The following is a 25,546-nucleotide window of genomic DNA, read 5'->3' on the forward strand; positions in this document are numbered from 1 at the left end:
GTATGAAAGTGGTATGCATGGTAGCATTGTGGTTAGCACAGTTGCTTCACAGCTCCAGGGTTCCAGGTTCAATTCCCAGCTTGGGTCACGATCTGTGTGGAGTCTGTACATTCTCACCCGTGACTGCGTGGGTTTCCTCCGGGTGCTCCGGTTTCCTCCCACAGTCCAAAGATGTGCAGGTTAGGTGGATTGGCCATGATAAATTGCCCTTAGTGTCCAGTGGGGTTACTGGGTTATGGGGATCGGGTGGAGGTGTTGACCTTGGGTAGGGTGCTCTTTCCAAGAGCCGGTGCAATCTCGATGGGCCGAATGGCCTCCTTCTGCACTGTAAATTCTATGTTAATCTAAGGCTGGAGAGAAGTTCTGAAGCTCTGGGTCCATCAAAGTGTCAAGTGCACAAAGAGGTTGGGAACATCCACAAGGTTTGCGGTGGTGAAGTGGGGTGAGGCATGCATGATATGGTTCTGGAGATGCAGGGTTGAGTACTGAATAGAGCCTTGCAGTTACAGGAGAAACATAGCCACAGCAATGCTGAGAGCTAGGTCAGTGGTGATGGGGTGACGAACCTTGAAATCCTCACCAGCCATGAGTTAAGAGCCCTTGAGCTCGAATGCAAATGAGGGGAAAGGTCCTCAGGTCATGGAGGCTGGAGTCTCTGAGGAAGTTAAGAACTCAGTGGGCAGAAGTGGGACAGGTGGAGAGTGAAAAGAATGTAGGATTGCCTCATCCCTCTTTAGGACTTCTGAGAAAGTGTCCAGTGATTCACCAATTGCTCAGCCACTGTGATGCCATTGATATCACTCATACCTGGCTGTCTATCATTGAGAGTGACTGTGTGATGTGACTAGACCGAACGTCTTCCTCCCTCAGAAGTGCCATCCTCCAGGTCAGTCAGGAAGCCAACTTAACATCAGAGAAGGCACGGATTTCAAATGCACCCACAGCACACATTCTCTCCGCACCAAGTGGATGGGCAATAAATGTTGGCTTCACCAGCGATGCCCACATCCCATTAAAAAAAAGCACCAGGGCAGATACTGGCACATCGATGGGCAATAACGTGGTGGCTCAGTTGACAGTGCACAGTGGTGAGGGCACATCATGCTCGCATGAACAGATGGTGGAGGCATGGAGTTCCCAGGGTGCCAGTAGTCAGAGGGCTGCTGGAGACCAGGACCATGCTGAGTCTGAAGCAGATGATGAACCTCTGGAGTCATCAGTCAGGCGGCAAATGCTGGATGTCCAGCGGGATGAGCAGGAAGATCTGGCAGAGATCCCAGAATGTCTGCGTGCCATGGTCTTTGTCGTGGAGGTATCCATTCGGAGCATGAATGTTGTGTTGACTCTGATCTACGAGTGCACAATCACATCTATTGAGGGGGCAGTGACTTTCATGGAGAGGTTGCTCCAGGAACAGAATCAGGAGGTCCTGGGGTTGTGTTTGGACCTGTAAGCCCTCACACAGACAATGACTGTAGGAGGTCACTGCTAGTGTGGGAGATGGAATGATCATCCATCAAAGATGAACAGGGCTGTCCAGGCATATCTCATGTTTGCGGATGAGTTGCCTGTCATCTCTGTGGGGGTTCTCTCATGACACCCCAGACGAAGGCAGCAGCTCCTCTGCCTCACCCAGTTACCACGTCATCCTCACAGACTGCGATGAGTGGTTCCCAGCCACGTTGCTGAGCACAACCTCTCAGGCTGAGCCTGCTTCACACCCTGCCGGCCAGAGGACGACCACCAAGATCATCTGGGCCAACAAGACAGCACAGTAACCATCTGCCTCCAAGGTCACTGTCAGCAAGAGCTGGGGGACAGAGACATAGCACCCGCACATGTAAGCTTAAGATACAGTGAGCACAGCAATGGGTTTGCACAAGTGGCTTATGTTTTTTAAAATAAATATCGCATGTGTATAAATCAATTCAGATTGGATATTTTTGGTTTGTTTCACTTAAATGTCATAGAGAAATTACTATTCTGCTCACAAGCCTCGAGTGTCCTTTGTATTAGATGGGTTTTGGTCTCAGCAGTGCTTGGTGAAAGATGTTTGGGGCAGCAAACTTTATTACTAAGGCAGTGATACAACATTGGGCTTCTGGCAGAGTTTATGTAAGTAGTTTGGGAAGGAGGCGGTGCCCTTGGTCTCAGATGGAAGGCAAGCCTTGGCCGCCTAGCTGAAGGAAAGCTGAATCAAGGCATCCCTGCCTCCCTGCAGGTTCCTCATTTCAGCCTCTTATGTCCCCACCATTTGCCTGCCCAACCTCTGCATCAGAGTCAACACTGGATTCCTTCTCTGAGTTGGTGCACCTGTCTGTGTCCTCCCGGTCCAGTGGTTCCCTCCTAGAGAGAGCAAGATGATGAAGAGCACAACAGACGATGATGAGCAACAATTGCGCTGGTGGATATTGCAGGTCATCCTGGAACAGTTCAGTTGGAACCTCATTATTAGCAGACGTATTGTCCTCTCTACCACTGCCCTTGAGGAGGTATGGCAGCGATTGCATCTTTCCTCAGCCAATATACTCCAGTGTCGGAGTGGCATCGTCAGCCACCTTTTCAAGGGATACCCCCTTGACACCCAAAAACTATTGGTTGAGGCGAGCTAGAGCTGCGAAAAGTCTGGGCACTTGAGTATCTCAGTATGCCGGCATCGTGCGAGCTGCCAGGGTACCTCGCACAAACCTGTAGAATGCGGGTCCTGTGACATGGAGTGAAACCCCTCGATGATCACATGGGTATAATCGATGGCACTCTGGGTATGGGGGAACCCTGCAATTTCTGCAAAGCCTCTGGCCTGCTCAGCCTGTCTGGCTGGGTCTGTCCTGAAGTGGAGGCATAAAGGTTAAGGGCAACAATGACCTTGAGAGCCACAGGCATTAGGTTTCCACCCACACAGTTGAAGGCTATCTCCGGCCTAGTCATCTGAAAAATGGAAATGAAGGCTTCCCTTAAACGTTGGAGCTTCCTGTGACACCGGACCTCTGTCATGTCTAGGTGGTTAGATCACAGCCTGTACGCCCAGGGAGCTGGATACTGGCATCTTCTGTGGGGCTGTTCTCCATGTCCTCCCTGCTGCCCCTGAACACCTTCCTGTGCCTATCCTCTGAGATGGTGCCTGAGACCATCTGGCCTTATAGAACATACAGTGCAGAAGGAGGCCATTTGGCCCATCGAGTCTGCACCGACCCACTTAAGCCCTCACTTCCACCCTATCCCTGTAACCCATAACCCCTCCTAACTTTATTTTAGTCACTAAGGGTAATTTATCATGGCCAATCCACTTAACCTGCAGGTCTTTGGACTATGGGAGGAAACCGGAGCACCCGGAGGAAACCCACGCAGACACAGGGAGAACGTGCAGACTCGGCACAGACAGTGACCCAGCAGGGAATCGAATCTGGGACCCTGGCGCTGCTATCCACTTGTGCTACCGTGCTGCCCCTTCTCTCTCTTTGGCTTCGGACTTCCTCCTCAGAGGAGGTGCTCCCTGATGAATAGATGCAGAGATGCAAATGGGGCTGACCCGTATACTGAGGATGCCCAAGGGTTGGAAATATCAGAGAGATGTTACAAGACAGAAAGGTCCTGCAAAGTCCAAACTACATGCACAAACTCAGAAGAAAGCAGCGGATACATTCACAGTACACTGGCCTTAAGCCCACACCAAACTCTCACCAACTCCAACCGACTCAGCCTGCCTTTGCCCCTGCTCTCCTTTATCCCACCTTGGGTGACAAAACCAAATACAGTTTGGCTGCCTGCTCATGTTGCCCAAGTACCAACCTAAAAATTTCACGCGCAATGTAAAAATCAACTGAAGTTTTAATCCTTTAAATGAGCTTCTTCTTAATTGTCATCGAGTGTCTGATTTGTGCTTGCACCCGCCGACTGAAATATCCTGCAAGAGAGCACTGATGTCAGGATGTATGCCGATGTCTTCTTGTGTGATTTCACGTGCTTCCAGGTCAGATGTGTACCTCCCTGAGCAGCATGAAATTCTGTTTTATATCTTTCTCAGTCAGCATTAAATTTATCCGGCATCTGACAGAACTTCCATATCCAAGGATGTTTTTAAAATTGTGGTCAGATCAGAGCCTCACTATTTCCTGCCTGGACATTCCTTGAACATTACTGGATGCATTCCAAGAGACTGGTGCCCTTCCTATTTTTGAGGTTCATAATATGTTTTTCAGCATTTACTTCCTTTCTTATAATTATTCTAATTATTTCTGCTGCTCTTGGATTCTTTCGTATCCCCTCTGCCCTGGTACTCATACAAGACTGTGAAAAATACTCATTCAGTACCTCCATCACGTCGCCCTTTGTAAGATTTCCTTTCTCATCTTCTATCAGCCCTATATTTCCTGAAGTTATTCACTTTCCCTTTGTTTATAAAAATCTTTATTTTTTTCCCCCTTACTGATCAGTCTTTTCATAGAATCATAGAGTCCGTACAATGCAAAAGGATTCAGTCCATCGAGTCTGCACTGGTCTTCTGAAAGATCACCCCAACTAGGCCCACTATGGTGGGACCATAGTCACATCTAAGCCAGGCTGGGCAGGGGTAGCATGCACCCTTCCTGGAAAGGCTTTAATGAACACAAGAATTTACATTCCAACTGCTTTCAGGATCTGTGTTTCACGCTAACCCACAAAGCATCAGATTTATTTAATTCAATTTTACAACTTGCCATAGTGAGATCTTGTCATGAAATCTTTAATTATAATTGCCACTCCGGCTTCCTTTTTTCTCCTTCTCTTGCCTCTTCTGAACATATTCTCACTAGAATTATTTTGTTACCTAAACTACGGGCCAGTCACGCCGCACCCCAACGGCGAAATCGCAGCCGGCGCCAGAGCGGAGAATCCAGTTTGACGCCATAATCACTCTGCGCTAGCCCCCTGCACAGCTGGGAATTTGTTTCACTTTTTTGCAGGAATTTCAGGAGTAAAACTCCACCTTTTTACACTGGAGTGGGGACATAGTCTCAATAATGGAGAATCCAGCCCTATATCTTTGCTGAAGCTGCTATAATACTATCATGTATTATATATAATGCTATCATTTTGTTCATCCAGTTCACTAATTTACATAGAACATTACAGCGCAGTACAGGCCCTTCAGCCCTCGATGTTGCGCCGACCTGTGATACCACTCTAAAGCCCATCTACACTATTCCCTTATCATCCATATGTCTATCCAATGACCATTTGAATACCCTTAGTGTTGGCGAGTCCACTGCTGTTGCAGTCAGGGTATTCCACACCCTTACTACTCTCTGAGTAAAGAACCTACCTCTGACATCTGTCCTATATCTATCTCCCCTCAATTTAAAGCTATGTCCCCTCGTGCTAGGCATCACCATCTGAGGAAAAAGGCTCTATTTCCACCCTATCCAATCCTCTGATCATCTTGTATGCCTCAATTAAGTCACCTCTTAACCTTCTTCTCTCTAACGAAAACAGCCTCAAGTCCCTCAGCCTTTCCTCATAAGATCTTCCCTCCATACCAGGGAACATCCTGGTAAATCTCCTCTGCACCCTTTCCAATGCTTCCACATCCTTCCTATAATGCGGCGACCAGAACTGCACGCAATACTCCAAATGCGGCCGCACCAGAGTTTTGTACAGCTGCAACATGACCTCATGGCTCCGAAACTCAATCCCTCTACCAATAAAAGCTAACACACCGTACGCCTTCTTAACAACCCTCTCAACCTGAGTGGCAACTTTCAGGGATCTATGTACATGGACACCGAGATCTCTCTGCTCATCCCCACTGCCAAGAATCTTACCATTAGCCCAGTACTCTGTCTTCCTGTTATTCCTTCCAAAATGAATCACCTCACACTTTTCTGCATTAAACTCCATTTGCCACCTCTCAGCCCAGCGCTGCAGCTTATCTATGTCCCTCTGTAACTTGTAACATCCTTCCCCACTGTCCACAACTCCACCGACTTGAGTGTCATCTGCAAATTTATTCACAGTACTTTGTCCACTTGTGTATACAGGACTCAAATCTTCCTTGTTTCAAATCTTCCTTGTTTAACAATTTATTAATTTTATTTCTTTCTCCTTTTGATCTGTGTTTCACTTTTACACTCCCTACATTCCTTGTCCTAAGTGCACTTCTTTCTTTGCCGCCATCTCATTTTATCCCCATTCTAATAACAACTTGAATTATTTATATAGCACCATTGACAGAGTAAAATGCCCCAAGGTGCTTCACAGGAACATTACAGGGGTGGCACGGTGGCACACTGCTGCCTCACAGCTCCAGGGTCCTGGGTTCAAATCCGGCCTCGGGTGACTGTCTGTGTGGTGTTTGCACTTTCTCCCCGGCTTTCCTCCGGGTGCTCCGGTTTCCTTCCACAGTCCAAAGATGTGCAGGTTAGGTGGATTAGCCACGCTAAATTGCCCTTAGTGTCCAAAAGGTTAGGTGGGGTTTCTGGGTTATGGGGAAAGAGTGGGCTTACTAAGGTGCTCTTTCCAAGGGCCGGTACAGACTTGATGGGCTGTAAATTCTGCACTGTAAATTCTATGATATGCTTCTATGATTACTTGATCAAAATTACTTGATTAAAAGGACAGATGATTAAGAGCCTGGTCAAAGAGGTAGGTTTTAAGTAGTGCATTGAAAGAGAAAAGAGAACGATGGACAGACAGAGAGGCTTGGGGAGGAAATTTGGAGCTTGAATAACTACAGAGTTCTGTAGATTTGAAGAGTCCCAATGCTTTATGTCCATCATGCAGTTTGCCCCTTATTGCAAAGGACCGTTACAGCTTCCTACAGACAGGGAGCACAATGTAAATGTAAGTAGTTGCTGAATTTTCATTATTTAAAAGAATGAGTTGCAAACCTGTAAATTCCTAAGGACGTCTCCTGTTACTTCACCCAGCGCTGATTTGACATCATCAATGGTGTAATTCTCCAGAGGATCCACAGTTGTGGTCTCTGTAACTTCCCCACTCCCTTCAGCCTTCACCTCAACCTGCAAATCAATGTCAGAGAGTGCATGATTTACAGCAACATGTATCGGTGAACAAGATCTTGATTAACTGTCAGTTGAGAAAATGTGGTAATACCTTGGTTCCCATTTCCTCTGATGGTTGCAGTAGGACGTAAGATGAGTAAATATCCCAGGTTAAACTCTCTTCCAGTGGTGAAGGGAATGGATCCACTGGCTTGATGACTTCCACCTCAATCTTAAAACAAGGAGAAAGTTCACAGATTTTAGGACTTGGAGATCAATCTCTGTGTCTTGTTTCCTAGACAATGAAAAACACAAAAAAGTGGCCAGGTTTTGCTAAAACAAACTTGTTTGTGAACTTATTTATATTGTAAAACACTCCATATATTTGCCCCCATGAACACCTTCTTCTGTCATAAGACCTTTGTGGGCGCTATTTCAGATTTTTCCAGAGCTTCTCCAGTTTGCCAGCTCCTGGCTGCTATTAAGCCCAGATTTCTACAATCTTCCACTATCAGCCAATTGCAGCCACATTTCCCACTCTTCCATGCCTACAAGCATATATTTGTCATATCAACTTCCAGCCACTGTTGTGTTGTGGCCTCTGTTCTAAATTTCTGGTGCGGGATCCTCCGTTAGCCGACGGCGAAATCGGGAAATGCGATTTGGCGGAGAATAGCTTCCAACGACAAAATTGCGGCAGGTGCCGATTTGATGCTAAATCACGATTCTCTGTTACCCTGAAAAGTGTCAATGCATTTCACTCCGCACGTACAGTAGAAACCGTTTGCACATCATTAACGGGCCCGACCCAATATTCTCCAGGGTCTCCGCAATTTTCCGCCTCCGAAGGGCCGGGTTCCCGTCGGCGTGGTTCACTTGTGTTTTTACAAATCGTGAAACCGGCATGGTGGCTGTGAGGGAGAGACAGGGGGTACGGAAAGTATCCAACATCGCCAAAGTTTGCTGACAGTTGCGTTACTGGCCGAGGGGCTTCTGTCACGGCCGGGGGGTGGGGGTGTAGTGCGGGGTGGCCAGGAGGACTGTGGGGTCAGGGCAGACGGACACGGAACACCATTGGCACAGCCAGCAAGGCAGCCATGCAGCTCCGCATGCCGCTAACAGCCCGCTTTGAACTTAGTGCTTCGGGTCATATAGGTGTTCCCCCAGGTGCCCTCTGGCCCCAGCCGACCCATCAGCTGTATGGGCGCACTCCAGCACAACCAGTGCCATCTTGGTGTGCATGGGAATTGTAATGTCTATGTGCGGCTGCAGCTCCTCAGCCTCCCGAGTGTCGGTCACGGACCTGGCATATCCCACACCATTTTTCAGTGGAATCGAGTATGTCCCACGCGGCACTGGTGCTAGCCCCTCAACGATAGCGGAATCGGTCCAGGTGTGGTGCCAGTTTTTCTGTCGTAAAAGTCCACGGATTCTCCATTGGCGTCAACACTTAGTCTCAGAAATGAATCCAGCCTCTCATTTCTCCACTACGCACTTCTAGTCCACTTCTTCTTTTCCTAACACCTCCCCAGTGTGCCAGGCACACTAATGGAGCTTAGTCAGTTGGAACAAAATTTAACAATAATAATAATAATTTTTATTATTGTCACAAGCAGGCTTACATTAACATTTGCAATGAAGTTACTGTGAAAATACCCCAGTCGCCACATTTCGGCAGCTGCTCGGGTACACCAAGGAAAAATTCAGAATGTCCAATTAAAGACCTATGAAATTAAATTCTGCATAAAATGTGCTTGAACAGCTTGGACCCAATTATCAATGTGATCCAAGGCCCGTATTGATGCTTCTCACCTGTGTCAAATCTGACCTGGCTGCATTTTACTGCCGAGTTCTGCTGCAACATGAGCTCTCATTCTGACATTCTTTGATCACTCCTGTTATTGGTACTTTAACACTCTTCAGAAAGTATTCTGGACTGTCTGCTCTCTTTGCTCCCCAACTCAGTCCCCTTATTCACGAGTTCCACTCAGTTCATCCTCACTTCCGTTAAGCCTGCCACACACTTTTTGAATATGAACCTCCCTGTGCTCTTCTACTGTCCCTTCAGTGCCATTTCCAAGTGCCATTTTCTTGCCCTCACTCAGAACAAAGAACCTTGCATTTAAAGTATGCCTTCATATATATATAGTTCGGGATCCTCTTGGAAGGAGCGACCACAATATGGTGGAATTTAAAATACAGTTGGAGGATGACAAGGTAAAATCAAACACTAGTGTTTTGTGCTTAAACAAAGGCGTTTACAATGGGATGAGAGAAGAACTAGCTAAGGTAGACTGGGAGCAAAGACTTCATGGTGAAGCAGTTGAGGAACAGTGGAGAACCTTCCGAGCGATCTTTCACAGTGTTCAGAAAAGGTTCATACCAACAAAAAAGAAAGACGGTAGAAAGGGGAGAAATCGACCGTGGATATCTAAGGAGGTGAGGGAGAGTATCAAATTGAAGGAAAAAACATACAAAGTGGCAAAAATTAGTGGGAGACTAGAGGACTGGGAAGTCTTTAGGGGACAACAGAAAGCTACTAAAAAAGCCATAAAGAAGAGTAAGGTAGACTATGAAAGTAAACTGGCTCAGAACATAAAAGCAGATAGTAAAAGCTTCTACAAATATATAAGACAAAAAAGAGTGGCTAAGGTAAATATTGGTCCTTTGGAAGATGAGAAGGGAGATTTAATAATAGGAGACGGGGAAATGGCTGAGGAGCTGAACAGGTTTTTTGGGTCAGTCTTCACAGTGGAGGACACAAATAACATGCCAGTGACTGATGGAAAAAAGATGTGATAGGTGAGGACCTTGAGATGTTTGTAATCACTAAGGAGGCAGTATTAGGCAAGCTAATGGGGCTAAGGGTAGACAAGTCTCCTGGCCCTGATGGGATGCATCCCAGAGTGTTAAAAGAGATGGCTAGGGAAATTGTAAACGCACTAGTGATAATTTATCAAAATTCACTAGACTCTGGGGTGGTCCCAGAGGATTGGAAAGTAGCAAACGTGACACCACTGTTTAAAAAAGGAGGTCGGCAGAAAGCGGGTAATTATAGGCCGGTAAGCTTTACTTCGGTTGTAGGGAAAATGCTGGAATCTATCATTAAGGAGGAAATAGCCGGGCACCTGGAGGGAAATTGTCCCATTGGGCAGACGCAGCATGGGTTCACAAAGGGTAGGTCGTGTCTGACTAATTTGGTAGAATTTTTTGAGGACGTTACCAGTGCAGTAGATAACGGGGAGCCAATGGATGTGGTATATCTGGATTTCCAGAAAGCTTTTGACAAGGTGCCACACAAAAGGTTGCTGCATAAACTAAAGGTGCATGGCATTGAGGGTAAAGTGGTAGCATGGGGAGAGGATTGGTTAACTAACAGAAAGCAGAGAGTGGGGATAAATGGGTGTTTCTCTGGTTGGCAACCTGTAACTAGTGGGGTCCTTCAAGGATCATTGTTGGGCCCGCAGTTGTTCACAATTTACATAGACGATTTGGAGTTGGGGACCAAGTGCAATGTGTCAAAGTTTGCAGACGACACTAAGATGAGTGGTAAAGCAAAAAGTGCAGAGGATACCGGAAGTCTGCAGAAGGATTTGGATAGGTTAGGTGAATGGGCTAGGGTCTGGCAGATGGAATTCAATGTTGCCAAGTGTGAGGCTATCCATTTTGGGAAGAATAACAGCAGAATGGATTATTATTTAAACGGTAAGATGTTAAAACATGCTGCTGTACAGAGGGACCTGGGTGTGCTGGTGCACGAGTCGCAAAATGTTGGTGTGCAGGTGCAACAGGTGATTAAGAAGGCTAATCGATGTCATTTGAGGCCCAGACTATTGTAGCGGACAATGGAGGACGATATGTAATGGTGAGCGGTAGGCTGCAAGGGACGTGGGTGGTGTTGGTAAACGTATACGCCCCGAACTGGGTTGATGCAGGATTCATGAAGCGCATGTTGGGGCGCATTCCGGCCTGGAGATAGGAGGCCTGATAATGGGAGGGGACTTCAATACAGTGTTGGATCCAGCACTGGACCGCTCCAAATCAAGGACTGGAAAGAGGCCGGCGGCGGCCAAGGTACTTAGGGGGTTTATGGATCAGATGGGGGGAGTGGACCCATGGCGGTTTGCAAGGCCACAGGCCAGGGAACTTTCTTTCTTCTCCCATGTACACAAAGCCTACTCCCGGATAGATTTCTTTGTTCTGGGTAGGGCGCTCACCCCGAGGGTGGAGGGGACGGAGTATTCGGCTATAGCCGTTTCGGACCATGCCCCGCACTGGGTGGAACTGGAGCTAGGAGAGGAGAGGGACCAATGGCCGTTGTGGCGGCTGGATGTCGGACTGCTGGCGGACGAGGTGGTGTGTGAGAAGGTGAGGGGGTGTATCGAAAGGTACTTGGAGGCCAACGACAACGGGGAGGTGCGGGTGGGGGTGGTTTGGGAGGCGTTGAAGGCGGTGATCAGGGGAGAGCTCATTTCCATTAGGGCTCATAGGGAGAAGACAGAAGGTATGGAAAGGGAGAGGTTAGTGGGGGAGATTTTGAGAGTGGACAGGAGATACGCAGAGGCCCCAGAGGAAAGAGTACTTGGGGAAAGACGACGGCTCCAGACGGAGTTTGACCTGTTGACCACAGGGAAGGCGGAGGCACAGTGGAGGAAAGCGCAGGGGGCGACCTACGAGTATGGGGAAAAGGCTAGTCGGATGCTGGCACACCAGCTCCGTAAGAGGATGGCAGCGAGGGAAATAGGGGGAGTCAAAGATGGAAGGGGAGCCACGGTTCGGAGTGCGATGAAAATAAACAAGGTATTCAAGGCCTTTTATGAAGAGCTGTACAGATCCCAGCCCCCAGCGGGGGAAGTGGGGATGAGACGATTCCTAGATCAGCTGAGATTCCCGAGGGTGGAGGAGCAAGAGGTGGCTGGTTTGGGGGCACCAATTGGGTTGGAGGAGCTGAGCAAGGGTTTGGGGAGCAGGCAGGCGGGGAAGGCCCCGGGACCGGACGGATTCCCGGTGGAGTTCTACAGGAAGTACGCAGACCTGTTGGCCCCGCTACTGGTGAGGACCTTTAATGAGGCAAGAGAGAAGGGGACCCTGCCCCCGACAATGTCGGAAGCGACAATTTCTTTGATCCTATAGCGGGACAAGGACCCACTGCAATGTGGATCGTACAGGCCGATCTCGCTCCTCAATGTGGATGCAAAGTTGCTGGCAAAAGTGCTGGCCATGAGGATCGAGGACTGTGTCCCGGGGGTAATCCACGAGGACCAGACGGGATTTGTAAAGGGCAGGCAACTAAACACCAATGTGCGGCGGCTCTTAAACGTGATAATGATGCCATCGGAGGAGGGAGAGGCGGAGATAGTGGCAGCTATGGACGCGGAGAAGGCCTTTGACCGAGTAGAGTGGGAGTACCTCTGGGAGGTGCTGCGTAGGTTTGGGTTCGGGGTAGGGTTTATCAATTGGGTTAAGCTCCTTTACAGAGCCCCGATGGTGAGTGTAGTGACGAACCGGCGGAGGTCGGAGTACTTTCGACTGTACCGAGGGACGTGGCAGGGGTGCCCCCTGTCCCCCCAGTTGTTCGCATTGGCGAACGAACCATTGGCCATGTCATTGAGGGAGTCTAATAAATGGAGGGGGGTGGTCCGAGGGGGAGAAGAGCATCGGGTGTCGCTATATGCGGATGACCTGTTGCTGTACGTGGCGGATCCAATGGAGGGGATGGTGGAGGTCATGCAGGCTCTAAGGGAGTTGGGGAGTTTTTGGGCTATAAGCTCAATGTAGGGAAGAGTGAGCTCTTTGTATTACAGACGGGGGGCCAAGAAAGAGAGATAGGGGACCGACCGCTGAGGAGGGCGGAGGGGAGCTTTTGGTATCTGGGGATCCAGATAGCCAGGAGTTGGGGGACCCTACGTAAACTGAATCTGACGAGGTTGGTGGAGCAGATGGAGGAGGATTTCAAAAGATGGGACATGTTCCCGCTCTCGCTGGCAGGTCAAGTGCAGTCGGTCAAAATGGTGGTCCTTCCGAGGTTTCTGTTTGTGTTTCAGTGCCTTCCCATCGTGATCACTAAGGCCTTTTTTAAGAGAGTAGGCAGGAGTATTATGGGGTTTGTGTGGGTGAATAAGACCCCGAGAGTAAGGAGAGGGTTCCTGGAACGCAGTAGGGACCGAGGAGGGTTGGCTCTGCCAAACCTGGGGAGCTACTACTGGGCAGCAAATGTGGCGATGATCCGCAAGTGGGTTATGGAGGGAGAGGGGGCGGCATGGAAGAGGATGGAGATGGCGTCCTGTAAAGGAACGAGCCTGGGGGCGTTGGTGACGGCACCGCTGCCGCTCTCGCCGACAAAGTATACCACGAGCCCGGTGGTGGCGGCAACGCTAAGGATCTGGGGCCAGTGGAGACGGCACCGGGGTGCAATGGGAGCATCGGTGTGGTCCCCGATCAGGGGTAACCACCGGTTTGTCCCGGGGAAGATGGACGGGGGGTTCCAGAGCTGGCATCGGGCGGGGATTGGAAGAATGGGGGACCTGTTCATCGACGGGACGTTTGCGAGCCTAGGGACACTGGAGGAGAAGTTTGAGTTACCCCCGGGAAATGCCTTTAGATATATGCAGGTGAGGGCTTTTGTGAGGCGACAGGTGAAGGAATTCCCGTTGCTCCCGGCACAAGAAGTTCAAGATAGGGTGATCTCGGGTGTATGGGTTGGGGAGGGCAAGGTGTCGGAAATACACCAGGAGTTGAAAGAAGAGGGGGAAGCGCTGGTAGAAGAGTTGAAGGGTAAATGGGAGGAGGAGCTGGGGGAGGAGATCGAGGAAGGTCTGTGGGCTGATGCCCTAGGTGGGTTAATTCCTCCTCCTCGTGTGCCAGGCTCAGCCTGATACAATTTAAGGTGGTCCACAGAGCGCACTTGACGGGGGCGAGGTTGAGTAGGTTCTTTGGGGTAGAGGACAGATGTGGAAGGTGCTCAGGGAGCCCGGCGAACCATGTCCATATGTTTTGGTCATGCCCGGCACTGGAGGGGTTCTGGAGAGGAGTGGCGGGAGCAATATCTCAGGTGGTGAAAGTCCGGGTCAAGCCAAGCTGGGGGCTAGCAATATTTGGAGTAGTGGACGAACCGGGAGTACAGGAGGCGAAAGAGGCTGGCATTCTGGCCTTTGCATCCCTAGTAGCCCGGCGAAGGATCTTGCTAATGTGGAAGGAGGCGAAGCCCCCCCAGCCTGGAGCCCTGGATAAATGATATGGCTGGGTTCATAAAGTTGGAGAGGATTAAGTTCGCCTTGAGAGGGTCTGCGCAGGGGTTCTACAGGCGGTGGCAACCGTTCCTAGACTATCTCGCGGAGCGTTAGAGGACGGTCGGTCAGCAGCAGCAGCAACCTTGGGGGGGGGGGGGGGGGGGGGGAAGGGGGGCCTGGGAGGGTGGATGAGCAAGAGATAACATGAAGGGTTGGGGAAGCTGGCACGTACGGGTGAGGGCCAGTGTACAAAGCTGTGTACATATATCATTTTGCCATGTATATATCTTGCTCTGCGCGATTTCTTGTTCTTTTTTGTTACGAGGGGTTATTGTTTGTAAGGGAGAAAAATTGTGTTAAAAATCTTTAATAAATATATATTTTTAAAAAGGCTAATCGAGTTTTGTCTTTCATTGCTAGAGGGATGGAGTTCAAGACTAGTGAGGTTATGCTGCAATTGTATAGGGTGTTGGTGAGGCCGCATCTGGAGTAGTGTGTTCAGTTTTGGTCTCCTTACCTGAGAAAGGACATATTGGCACTGGAGGGAGCGCAGAGGAGATTCACGAGGTTGATCCCAGAGTTGAGGGGATTAGATTATGACGAGAGGTTGAGTAGACTGGGACTGTACTCATTGGAGTTTAGAAGGATGCGGGGGGGATCGTATTGAGACATATAAAATTATGAAGGGAATAGATAGGATAGATGCGGGCAGGTTGTTTCCACTGGTCGGGGAAAGCAGAACTAGGGGGCATAGCCTCAAAATAAGGGGAGGTAGATTTAGGACGGAGTGTAGGAGGAACTTCTTCACCCAAAGGGTTGTGAATCTCTGGAATTCCTTTCCCAGTAAAGCAGTTGAGGCTCCTTCTTTAAACGTTTTTAAGAAAAAGATAGATGCCTTTCTAAAGAATAAAGGGATTCGGGGATATGGTGTACGGGCCGGAGAGTGGAGCTGAGTCCACAAAGATCAACCATGATCTCATTAAATGGCGGAGCAGGCTCGAGGGGCCAGATGGCCTACTCCTGTTCCTCGTTCTTATGTTCTTATGTTCCATTGCCCCAGGACATTCCAAACCACTTACTGCCAATTCAGCACTATTGAAGTGTAGTCACTGTTGTAATGTAAGAGAAGTAACAGGAAATGTGTGCACAGAAAGCTCTCACAAACACCAGTCTGATAATGATCAAAAAAGCTGTTTTAGTGATGTCAGTGAGAGAGAAATATTGATCGAGTCACCAGGGGAAACAACAGTTCTCGTCTTTGAATAGTGCCATGTGATTGTTGGGCTAGGAAGACAGATAGGGCCTCAATTTAATGTCTCATCTGACACCTCCACCAGTGCAGCACTCGCTCAATACTGCAGGAGTGTATCAGCCTAGATTATGTGCTCAAGTCTGTGGAGTGAGGGTTGAAACCACAACATTCTGACTCTATAAAAAAATAATCATATTTATTCATTTATACATTAAATGCTTCTATCATTTTATATTTATGGATCCATTTTCCTATATTACACTTCCAACGACTCCACTGGCTATAAATTACTTTAGGATGTCCTTAAATTGTGAAAGTGCGAAATAAATGCAAGTCTCTATGTAATTATTATTCAGTATTGGGTACTCCATAACTTAACTTAAAATGGTAGCCTGCATTTTCCTCTCTAGCAGTGTGACAAGATAGGATTGTCAGATTGGTATGTGAGAGGCTTCGCTGGATCCTCTCGGTTCAGTCTCATATAGGTATTTGGCCAGATGTTGTTCAAAGGATAGGAGCCTCTGAACGATGCACAGTATTATTAATGTGCAATCGACCAGCAACTTTTAGAAAGGAAGAGATGTATAATGTGCATTATGATTCATCACAAGTTACTGGGCAATTTTCACATTAATGGTCTCTTGTGCTTTAACTCGCTGGGATTTTCACATTATTGACCCATAGAAAGTGGAAGTACGTTTTCGCAAGAATGGCAAGGGCAGAAATTGTCTGTTTCTGCAGGACTCAGGATACCAGCGGCACCTCAGCAGCCAGGCTGCCCACCCCTCCCCACCTTTAAAACCTGGGATCACTCCAAATTCCACCAATAAAAGAAGTAGAGCACAAGCCCTTCACACTATTATTGTACCTGCTTTGGTCACTTAATGTTTCTTCTGCATTTCCCATTATCTAATAACTCTGGGCATCTGGTGAATGCTGAACAAGCAGCATCCAGAGTCACTGAGGGCAGAATGGGTAATATGCGAATGATGTCACTCTATTCTTATCACTTGACTGCTTCCCACCCATAGGAAGGGTGAAACTTCAGCTATCTAAATTGTTTTCTAACAGGTGGAATTGTGCAAGATCCAGACAACCAAAATATTATGTAGCCAATCTCAGGGTGCACACTTGGTAGTGCTATTAGCATGCAATCGTGTTGACTTGTTTTGCACTACGTTCTTTGGAGAACAATTTAAATATTGCACTGTAAGTGTTCTCTGCAGAGTACGCCCTTCATAAATTACAGTCCTTCAGTCAGATGATTTTTCTCCCTATTATTTACAGCCTGTAATATCTAATAACAACTAAATATAGAATTAATTTTGTTGTTATTTTCAAGTAATGGTAATCAGTCCCAGTGCAAGTTAATTGTCTCCATTTTTAGGCAGCATGTTGGCTCCATACCATTATACTCAGGGAAATAAATGATTAGTCATCATTCAACAACCTATCACTGTCACTAGCTTTAAGCAGCATGGCTTATTTTGAAGGTTTTTAAAAATAAACTACCATTAGTGAATAATGTTATGAAATCCTGTGGTGTTCGAGACCTTCTAAACTACACGGGCACAGTAACAGAATTCACCCTTTCAATCTAAATTTGCTTTTTGAAAATCTGAAAATGAAGTAATTAATATTAAAACAATTAAATAAAATCCCATTTAAAATGTGACTGACAATATAGTAAATCACCTTTGAAAAATATCCTAAATAACCTGTCTTCAATTTCAGATTCACGATTTCATACAAATTAGGAGCAGGAGTAAATACAAATAAATCTGGATAGAGGGCACACTTGTGTGAAATAATTTGGGAACATAAACAACAGAAGTGAGCAAATTTACATTTCTGAAGTGCTGATTATGCACAAAGAGACATCTTAGACACTTGTAAGGGAGTTGTACACCAAGCTCGAGATGAGGGGGAAGGGAAGAGATTCAGGAGGGAACAAAAGCTTTGTCAAAGATAAATTTCTTTAGGGTACTATAGCAGAGTTTATTTAAAGCCTGGCTGCACAGCTCAACAAAATTCAATTCCTTTGTAAATATATATTCTTTAAATTATGCAAATATTAGCACTGTTGCTTCACAGCACCAGGGACCTGGGTTCGATTCCTGGCTTCGGTGTCTGTGCGGAGTCTGCACGTTCTCCCCGTGTCTGCCTGGATTTCCTCCTGGCGCTCCAGTTTCCTCCCACAAATTGCAGTGTTAACGTAAGCCTACTTGTGACACTAATAAAGATGATTAAATATTATTATTATTCAATGCAGCCTTTTCTTTTCCTGAAGAAATCAAGATTTAATTGATCAATACCCAGAATATTAAATGCCAACCCATTTATAGGGGTCATTAGCATCAGCAGAAACAAACAACAAATGTCAGTATTCTAGTTAATACTGTAAAATTTGCTTCATGATTTTGTATATCGATGTTTTTAAAAATAATAACCTCCTTCATTTATTGCTCCAGTACAACAAAATTATCTCTGGTTTAACAACAGAACTATCAAGTTCTTCTGTTCTTCAAAGTAGTTTCAGCTGATAGAATCTTGTATTTTTAAAGTGTTATCAAAGCAAACAGTTGAATTTTTGCCAAACTTTTTAATGCATATATTTTGGCAGTTTGGAACAGTTAAGAAATTTGAACATTGGATTAAAACTTAAGTATTTGGAAAGTAGATTGAAACAAAGGCAGGAAAGACTCTGGTATTTATTCCAAGTTCAATGCCCTTCCTTTAATGATCAGGCTATTTACTTGAACTATAGAGTGGGCAAATTCCGCACTTCATGCGCCAATGTCTCGAAATGTGAAATAAATTGTCTGTAAGCCAAAACCATGCACAAAGGTTGCCGTATGCACAGGGTAGTTTAGACCCTTTAATTGAAGCCCTTCATCAAACCTACTAAAGTCTTAATTTCTTTTTTTCTGAGGAGGATAATCTTTTTTTTAAATTTGAGAACCCAATTCTTTTTTTCTAATTAAGGGGCAATTTATCGTGGCCAATTCACCTACCCTGCACATATTTTTGGGTGGAGACCCAGAAAGACACGGGAGAATGTGCAAACTCCACACGGACAGTGACCCATGGCCGGGATCGAACCCGGGTCCTCGGCGCCGTGATGCAGTAGTGCTAACCACTGCACCATCGTGTCACCCTGAGGAGGGCAAGTCTCAACTACTTTTCATTTTATAAAACTGGAGGAAATGTCCCAAGAGACACAAATATTTTGTGAATTGAGTCATAGTTGTTGGAACAGCGAAAGCAGCGCGGGAGCAGAGAGAGCCGGGACAGCGAAAACAGCGGCGGAGGAGAGAGCCGGGAGATTTAAAAAGAGCGGGAGGAGAGAGCCGGGACAGCGAAAACAGCGCGGGAGCAGAGAGAGCCGGGACAGTGAAAACAGCGCCAGAGGAGAGAGCCAGGAGATTTAAAAAGTGCGGGAGGAGAGAGCCGGGACAGCGAAAACAGCGCGGGAGCAGAGAGAGCCGGGACAGCGAAAGCAGCGCCGGAGGAGAGAGCCGGGAGATTTAAAAAGCGCGGGAGGAGACAGCTGGGACAGCGAAAACAGAGCGGGAGCAGAGAGAGCCGGGACAGCGAAAACAGCGCCGGAGGAGAGAGCCGGGAGATTTAAAAAGCGCGGGAGGAGAGAGCCGGGACAGCGAAAACAGCGCGGGAGCAGAGAGAGCCGGGACAGTGAAAACAGCGCCAGAGGAGAGAGCCAGGAGATTTAAAAAGTGCGGGAGGAGAGAGCCGGGACAGCGAAAACAGCGCGGGAGCAGAGAGAGCCGGGACAGCGATAGCAGCGCCGGAGGAGAGAGCCGGGAGATTTAAAAAGCGCGGGAGGAGACAGCCGGGACAGCGAAAACAGAGCGGGAGCAGAGAGAGCCGGGACAGCGAAAACAGCGCCAGAGGAGAGAGCCAGGAGATTTAAAAAGTGCGGGAGGAGAGAGCCGGGACAGCGAAAACAGCGCGGGAGCAGAGAGAGCCGGGACAGCGAAAGCAGCGCCGGAGGAGAGAGCCGGGAGATTTAAAAAGCGCGGGAGGAGACAGCCGGGACAGCGAAAACAGAGCGGGAGCAGAGAGAGCCGGGACAGCGAAAACAGCGGCGGAGGAGAGAGCCGGGAGATTTAAAAAGAGCGGGAGGAGAGAGCCGGGACAGCGAAAACAGCGCGGGAGCAGAGAGAGCCGGGACAGTGAAAACAGCGCCAGAGGAGAGAGCCAGGAGATTTAAAAAGTGCGGGAGGAGAGAGCCGGGACAGCGAAAACAGCGCGGGAGCAGAGAGAGCCGGGACAGCGAAAGCAGCGCCGGAGGAGAGAGCCGGGAGATTTAAAAAGCGCGGGAGGAGACAGCCGGGACAGCGAAAACAGAGCGGGAGCAGAGAGAGCCGGGACAGCGAAAACAGCGCCGGAGGAGAGAGCCGGGAGATTTAAAAAGCGCGGGAGGAGAGAGCCGGGACAGCGAAAACAGCGTGGGAGCAGAGAGAGCCGGGACAGCGAAAACAGCGCCGGAGGAGAGAGCCGGGAGATTTAAAAAGCGCGGGAGGAGAGAGCCGGGACAGCGAAAACAGCACGGGAGCAGAGAGAGCCGGGACAGCGAAAACAGCGCCGGAGGAGAGAGCCGGGAGATTTAAAAAGCGCGGGAGGAGAGAGCCGGGACAGTGCTGGGAGAGGTGAGTGCACAAAAGGTGTGGCAGGAGTGCCTTTAGTGCTGATTGGAACAGAGTGCATCTGAGTTTAGGTGAGTGACTGAGTTCGGGTGAGTGGCGAGAGAGGGCTGTGTTTTTGTTGGTGTTCGGGTTTATCCTTGAGGTTCTATTAAAAAAAAGATTTAAATTAATTAACTAGTTGAATATGGCTGGACAGGTGATGTGCTGTTGCTGTATGATGATGGAACTGGTGGATCCCATTGAGACCGTCAGTGACCACGTCTGCAGCAAGTGTTGGCTGCTCGAGGAACTTCGGCTCAGAATTGATGAGCTGGAGACCGAGCTGCACACACTGCAGCACATCAGGGAGGGGGAAAATTACCTGGACGCTTTGTTTCAGGAGGCAGTCACACCCGGTAGAATAAGTACTGTCAATTCGGACAGTGGCCAGGGACAGAGTGGTGTGACTGCAAGGGAGGCAGGTAGGGGGATCCTGAGTTTAGGAGTTGAGGAGCCTCAGCCCTTGACCTTGTCCAACAGGTATGAGGTACTTGCTCCCTGTGTGGATGAGGAAGAGGGCTGTAGGGAGGATGCGTTGACTGACCACTACACCGTGGTACAGGAAGCCATTCAAGAGGGGGGAGCAAAAAGACAAGTGGTAGTTGTAGGGGATTCTATAATTAGGGGGATTGATGGCATCCTTTGTAAGCCAGATCGAGAGTCCCGCATGGTATGTTGCCTGCCCGGTGCCAGGGTGAGGGACATCTCTGATCGGCTTGAAAGGATTTTGGAGAGTGAGGGGGAGGATCCAGTTGTTGTGGTCCACGTTGGGACTAACAACATATGTAAGACTAGGAAAGAGGACCTGTTTGGGGATTATCAAACACTAGGGACTAAATTAAAGAGCAGGTCCTCCAGGGTTATAATCTCTGGATTACTACCCGAGCCACGTGTCAATTGGCATAGGGTTGAGAAAATTAGAGAAGTTAACACGTGGCTAAACGAGTGGTGCGGGAAAGAGGGATTCCATTTCATGGGGCATTGGCATCAGTACTGGGGCAGGAGGGACCTGTACCGTTGGGACGGTCTTCATCTGAACCATTCTGGGACCAGTGTTCTAGCGAATAGGATAAATAGGTTGGTCACAAGGACTTTATCATGGGAGATTTTAATCTGCATATCGATTGGTTTAACCAGGTTGGTAAAGGCAGCCTTGAGGAGGGGTTTATAGAATGTGCCCGGGATAATTTCCTGGAACAGTATGTAATGGAACCTACAAGGGAACAAGCGGTCCTAGATCTGGTCCTGTGTAATGAGGCAGGATTGATTAATGATCTCATAGTTCGGGATCCTCTTGGAAGGAGCGACCACAATATGGTGGAATTTAAAATACAGTTGGAGGATGACAAGGTAAAATCAAACACTAGTGTTTTGTGCTTAAACAAAGGCGATTACAATGGGATGAGAGAAGAACTAGCTAAGGTAGACTGGGAGCAAAGACTTCATGGTGAAGCAGTTGAGGAACAGTGGAGAACCTTCCGAGCGATCTTTCACAGTGTTCAGAAAAGGTTCATACCGACAAAAAAGAAAGACGGTAGAAAGGGGAGAAATCGACCGTGGATATCGAAGGAGGTGAGGGAGAGTATCAAATTGAAGGAAAAAACATACAAAGTGGCAAAAATTAGTGGGAGACTAGAGGACTGGGAAGTCTTTAGGGGACAACAGAAAGCTACTAAAAAAGCCATATAGAAGAGTAAGGTAGACTATGAAAGTAAACTGGCTCAGAACATAAAAGCAGATAGTAAAAGCTTCTACAAATATATAAGACAAAAAAGAGTGGCTAAGGTAAATATTGGTCCTTTGGAAGATGAGAAGGGAGATTTAATAATAGGAGACGGGGAAATGGCTGAGGAGCTGAACAGGTTTTTTGGGTCAGTCTTCACAGTGGAGGACACAAATAACATGCCAGTGACTGATGGAAATAAGGATATGACAGGTGAGGACCTTGAGATGATTGTAATCACTAAGGAGGCAGTATTGGGCAAGCTAATGGGGCTAAAGATAGACAAGTCTCCTGGCCCTGATGGGATGCATCCCAGAGTGTTAAAAGAGATGGCTAGGGAAATTGTAAACGCACTAGTGATAATTTATCAAAATTCACTAGACTCTGGGGTGGTCCCAGAGGATTGGAAAGTAGCAAACGTGACACCACTGTTTAAAAAAGGAGGTCGGCAGAAAGCGGGTAATTATAGGCCGGTAAGCTTAACTTCGGTTGTAGGGAAAATGCTGGAATCTATCATTAAGGAGGAAATAGCCGGGCACCTGGAGGGAAATTGTCCCATTGGGCAGACGCAGCATGGGTTCACAAAGGGTAGGTTGTGTCTGACTAATTTGGTAGAATTTTTTGAGGACATTACCAGTGCAGTAGATAACGGGGAGCCAATGGATGTGGTATATCTGGATTTCCAGAAAGCTTTTGACAAGGTGCCACACAAAAGGTTGCTGCATAAACTAAAGATGCATGGCATTGAGGGTAAAGTGGTAGCATGGAGAGAGGATTGGTTAACTAACAGAAAGCAGAGAGTGGGGATAAATGGGTGTTTCTCTGGTTGGCAACCTGTAACTAGTGGGGTCCCTCAAGGATCAGTGTTGGGCCCGCAGTTGTTCACAATTTACATAGACGATTTGGAGTTGGGGACCAAGTGCAATGTGTCAAAGTTTGCAGACGACACTAAGATGAGTGGTAAAGCAAAAAGTGCAGAGGATACCGGAAGTCTGCAGAAGGATTTGAATAGGTTAGGTGAATGGGCTAGGGTCTGGCAGATGGAATTCAATGTTGCCAAGTGTGAGGCTATCCATTTTAGGAGGAATAACAACAGAATGGATTATTATTTAAACGGTACAATGTTAATACATGCTGCTGTACAGAGGGACCTGGGTGTGCTGGTGCACGAGTCGCAAAAAGCTGGTGTGCAGGTGCAGCAGGTGATTAAGAAGGCTAATCGAGTTTTGTCTTTCATTGCTCGAGGGATGGGGTTCAAGACTAGTGAGGTTATGCTGCAATTGTATAGGGTGTTGGTGAGGCCGCATCTGGAGTATTGTGTTCAGTTTTGGTCTCCTTACCTGAGAAAGGACACATTGGCACTGGAGGGAGTGCAGAGGAGATTCACTAGGTTGATCCAAGAGTTGAGGGGATTAGATTATGACGAGAGGTTGAGTAGACTGGGACTGTACTCATTGGAGTTTAGAAGGATGCGGGGGGATCTTATTGAGACATATAAAATTATGAAGGGGATAGGATAGATGCGGGCAGGTTGTTTCCACTAGTCGGGGAAAGCAGAACTAGGGGGCATAGCCTCAAAATAAGGGGAGGTAGATTTAGGACAGAGTGTAGGGGGAACTTCTTCACCCAAAGGGTTGTGAATCTCTGGAATTCCTTGCCCAGTGAAGCAGTTGAGGCTCCTTCTTTAAATGTTTTTAAGAAAAAGATAGATGCCTTTCTGAAGAATAAAGGGATTCGGGGATATGGTGTACGGGCCGGAGAGTGGAGCTGAGTCCACAAAGATCAGCCATGATCTCATTAAATGGTGGAGCAGGCTCGAGGGGCCAGATGGCCTACTCCTGTTCCTAGTTCTTATTTTCTTATGAATAAGGGTGGAATGATAATACCTAGATAGGATAATTGTTTATACTTCTTCAAATGTTTCACTTTAATTTTCTACGACAAATTTGAAATGAAATGAAAATCGCTTATTGTCACAAGTAGGCTTCAAATGAAGTTACTGTGAAAAGCCCCTAGTCACCACATTCCGGCACCTGTTCGGGGAGGCTGGTATGGGAATTGAACCGTGCTGCTGGCCTGCCTTGGTCTGGTTTCAAAACCAGTGATTTAGCCCTGTGCTAAACAGCCCCATAATTTTAAATTATGGATACTAAAGAAAATAAACTTTCAACCCTAAAGATCCTAGAATTGTTTACATAAGACTAATGCCTTTGATACCCTTAATAATTGTTTTCCTTATAATATCAAACATGTCCCTGCTTCTAAAATAAGAATGTTGTGAACACTGACATCTGGAATTTCGGTATCAGCAAAAGCAACAGCTATAAATACCAAACTTTTTTTTTTTAGAAAATATTTTATTGAGGCATTTATAATTTTAACATTTAAAAAAAAGAGATCCAACACACACAAACCCCCCATAATAACATACCCACCCCTTCCACCAAGCATAGACCCTAACTACCCATACATTAGATTCCCTACCCTTATTCGTCACTTCCATGCCTCCCCTTTCCCCCCTCCCCATTTCTCTCTTCCCCGCCCCCTGCTGACAGTCAATTTTCCTTGAAGAAGTCGATGAACGGCTGCCACCTCCGAGCGAACCCCTGTAGTGAATACCAAACTCTTAACCATGTACTGAGACCAGTTTTTCCCCCAAAGCACAACATTCCATCATATAGTTCAAAGCAAAACCACAATCCATTTAAGCCTTTGACTCTATTTTTGGAATTGTGCTGCCATTGTAAAATAAAAAGCTCCCATTTACCAGACAAATAAAATGAAATACTCTTATTAAAATTCATTCTGAATTTTACTATTTCAAAATTATATTTCTGTTCAGATTTTATGTGCACTTTAATTTACAGTATCTTAATGTTAAATTAAGTTAATGACTTAATGGCTGAACAAGGATAGACACTGACCAGCTAAATCATACAAGACAAGAAAGTTCCACATTAGATTTCTAGATTGCAGCAGATTTAGTCTGCTTGTTCCAGGACAAGGGAGGAAAGAAACTTGATGATGGCATTTTTAATAAAGAAAGTTATTGACCACTGACCTCTGTGTCTAGAATCTCTACATCAGGAGTTTCATTGAAAAGGAACTCATACAGTTTGTAATGCTGAAATAAACTAGAAAAAGAAGATTCAGTCAACGCACAACTGTCTTAAGGTTTCTGAAAATAAAGGTACAATATTAAATATTGAAATTATATTAAATGTACACGGAAACATAGCCTAAAAAAACAATTAGCTGTTGCGCACAAGAAATATAAGTTTTAAACTATTATGACAAAAATACAAACATCTATAATTGATATACCTGAAAGCAATTGATTTTATTTGTTGACCATGTATCCAATCAGATGGTTAAGGCAGTAACTAGCTGAACATTAAGACCAATAATGTTACAGGCTCACTACCGAACCTGCACCAATTTTGCTTGCTTCAGCTAATCTGGGATTTGGGCCCTACAGTTGGTCAGTGTTGCTAGATTGGAGAGGTTAAGGTTAAGCATCAACCTGCTTCCTCACCACTGTTCAATGACCCCTGCTAGAAGTGGACACTGATGTTCGGTGAAGAGAATATGAATATCGGTGCAATGCCCCTGCAATTAAATAGCTTGTCACCATTTGCTGGCAGGAAATGGGCACG

At 47.0% G+C, this 25,546-nt stretch overlaps 1 protein-coding gene across 1 annotated transcript in view; it reads right to left on the reverse strand.

Annotated features, from left to right (window-relative positions):
• cabcoco1 (ciliary associated calcium binding coiled-coil 1) overlaps window positions 1-25,546 on the reverse strand; it is a 229,934-nt gene that overhangs the window by 15,878 nt on the left and 188,510 nt on the right. Inside the window, exons 5-7 of the mRNA XM_072478827.1 lie at window positions 24,952-25,024; window positions 7,093-7,212; window positions 6,867-6,998 (exon numbers count right to left, since the gene is read on the reverse strand). Coding sequence (XP_072334928.1) covers window positions 6,867-6,998; window positions 7,093-7,212; window positions 24,952-25,024 — 325 coding nt within the window. The remainder of the gene's footprint in view (window positions 1-6,866; window positions 6,999-7,092; window positions 7,213-24,951; window positions 25,025-25,546) is intronic.

This window comes from Scyliorhinus torazame, chromosome 16 (assembly GCF_047496885.1).
Source record: "Scyliorhinus torazame isolate Kashiwa2021f chromosome 16, sScyTor2.1, whole genome shotgun sequence".
In the NCBI taxonomy this organism is placed as follows: domain Eukaryota; kingdom Metazoa; phylum Chordata; class Chondrichthyes; order Carcharhiniformes; family Scyliorhinidae; genus Scyliorhinus; species Scyliorhinus torazame.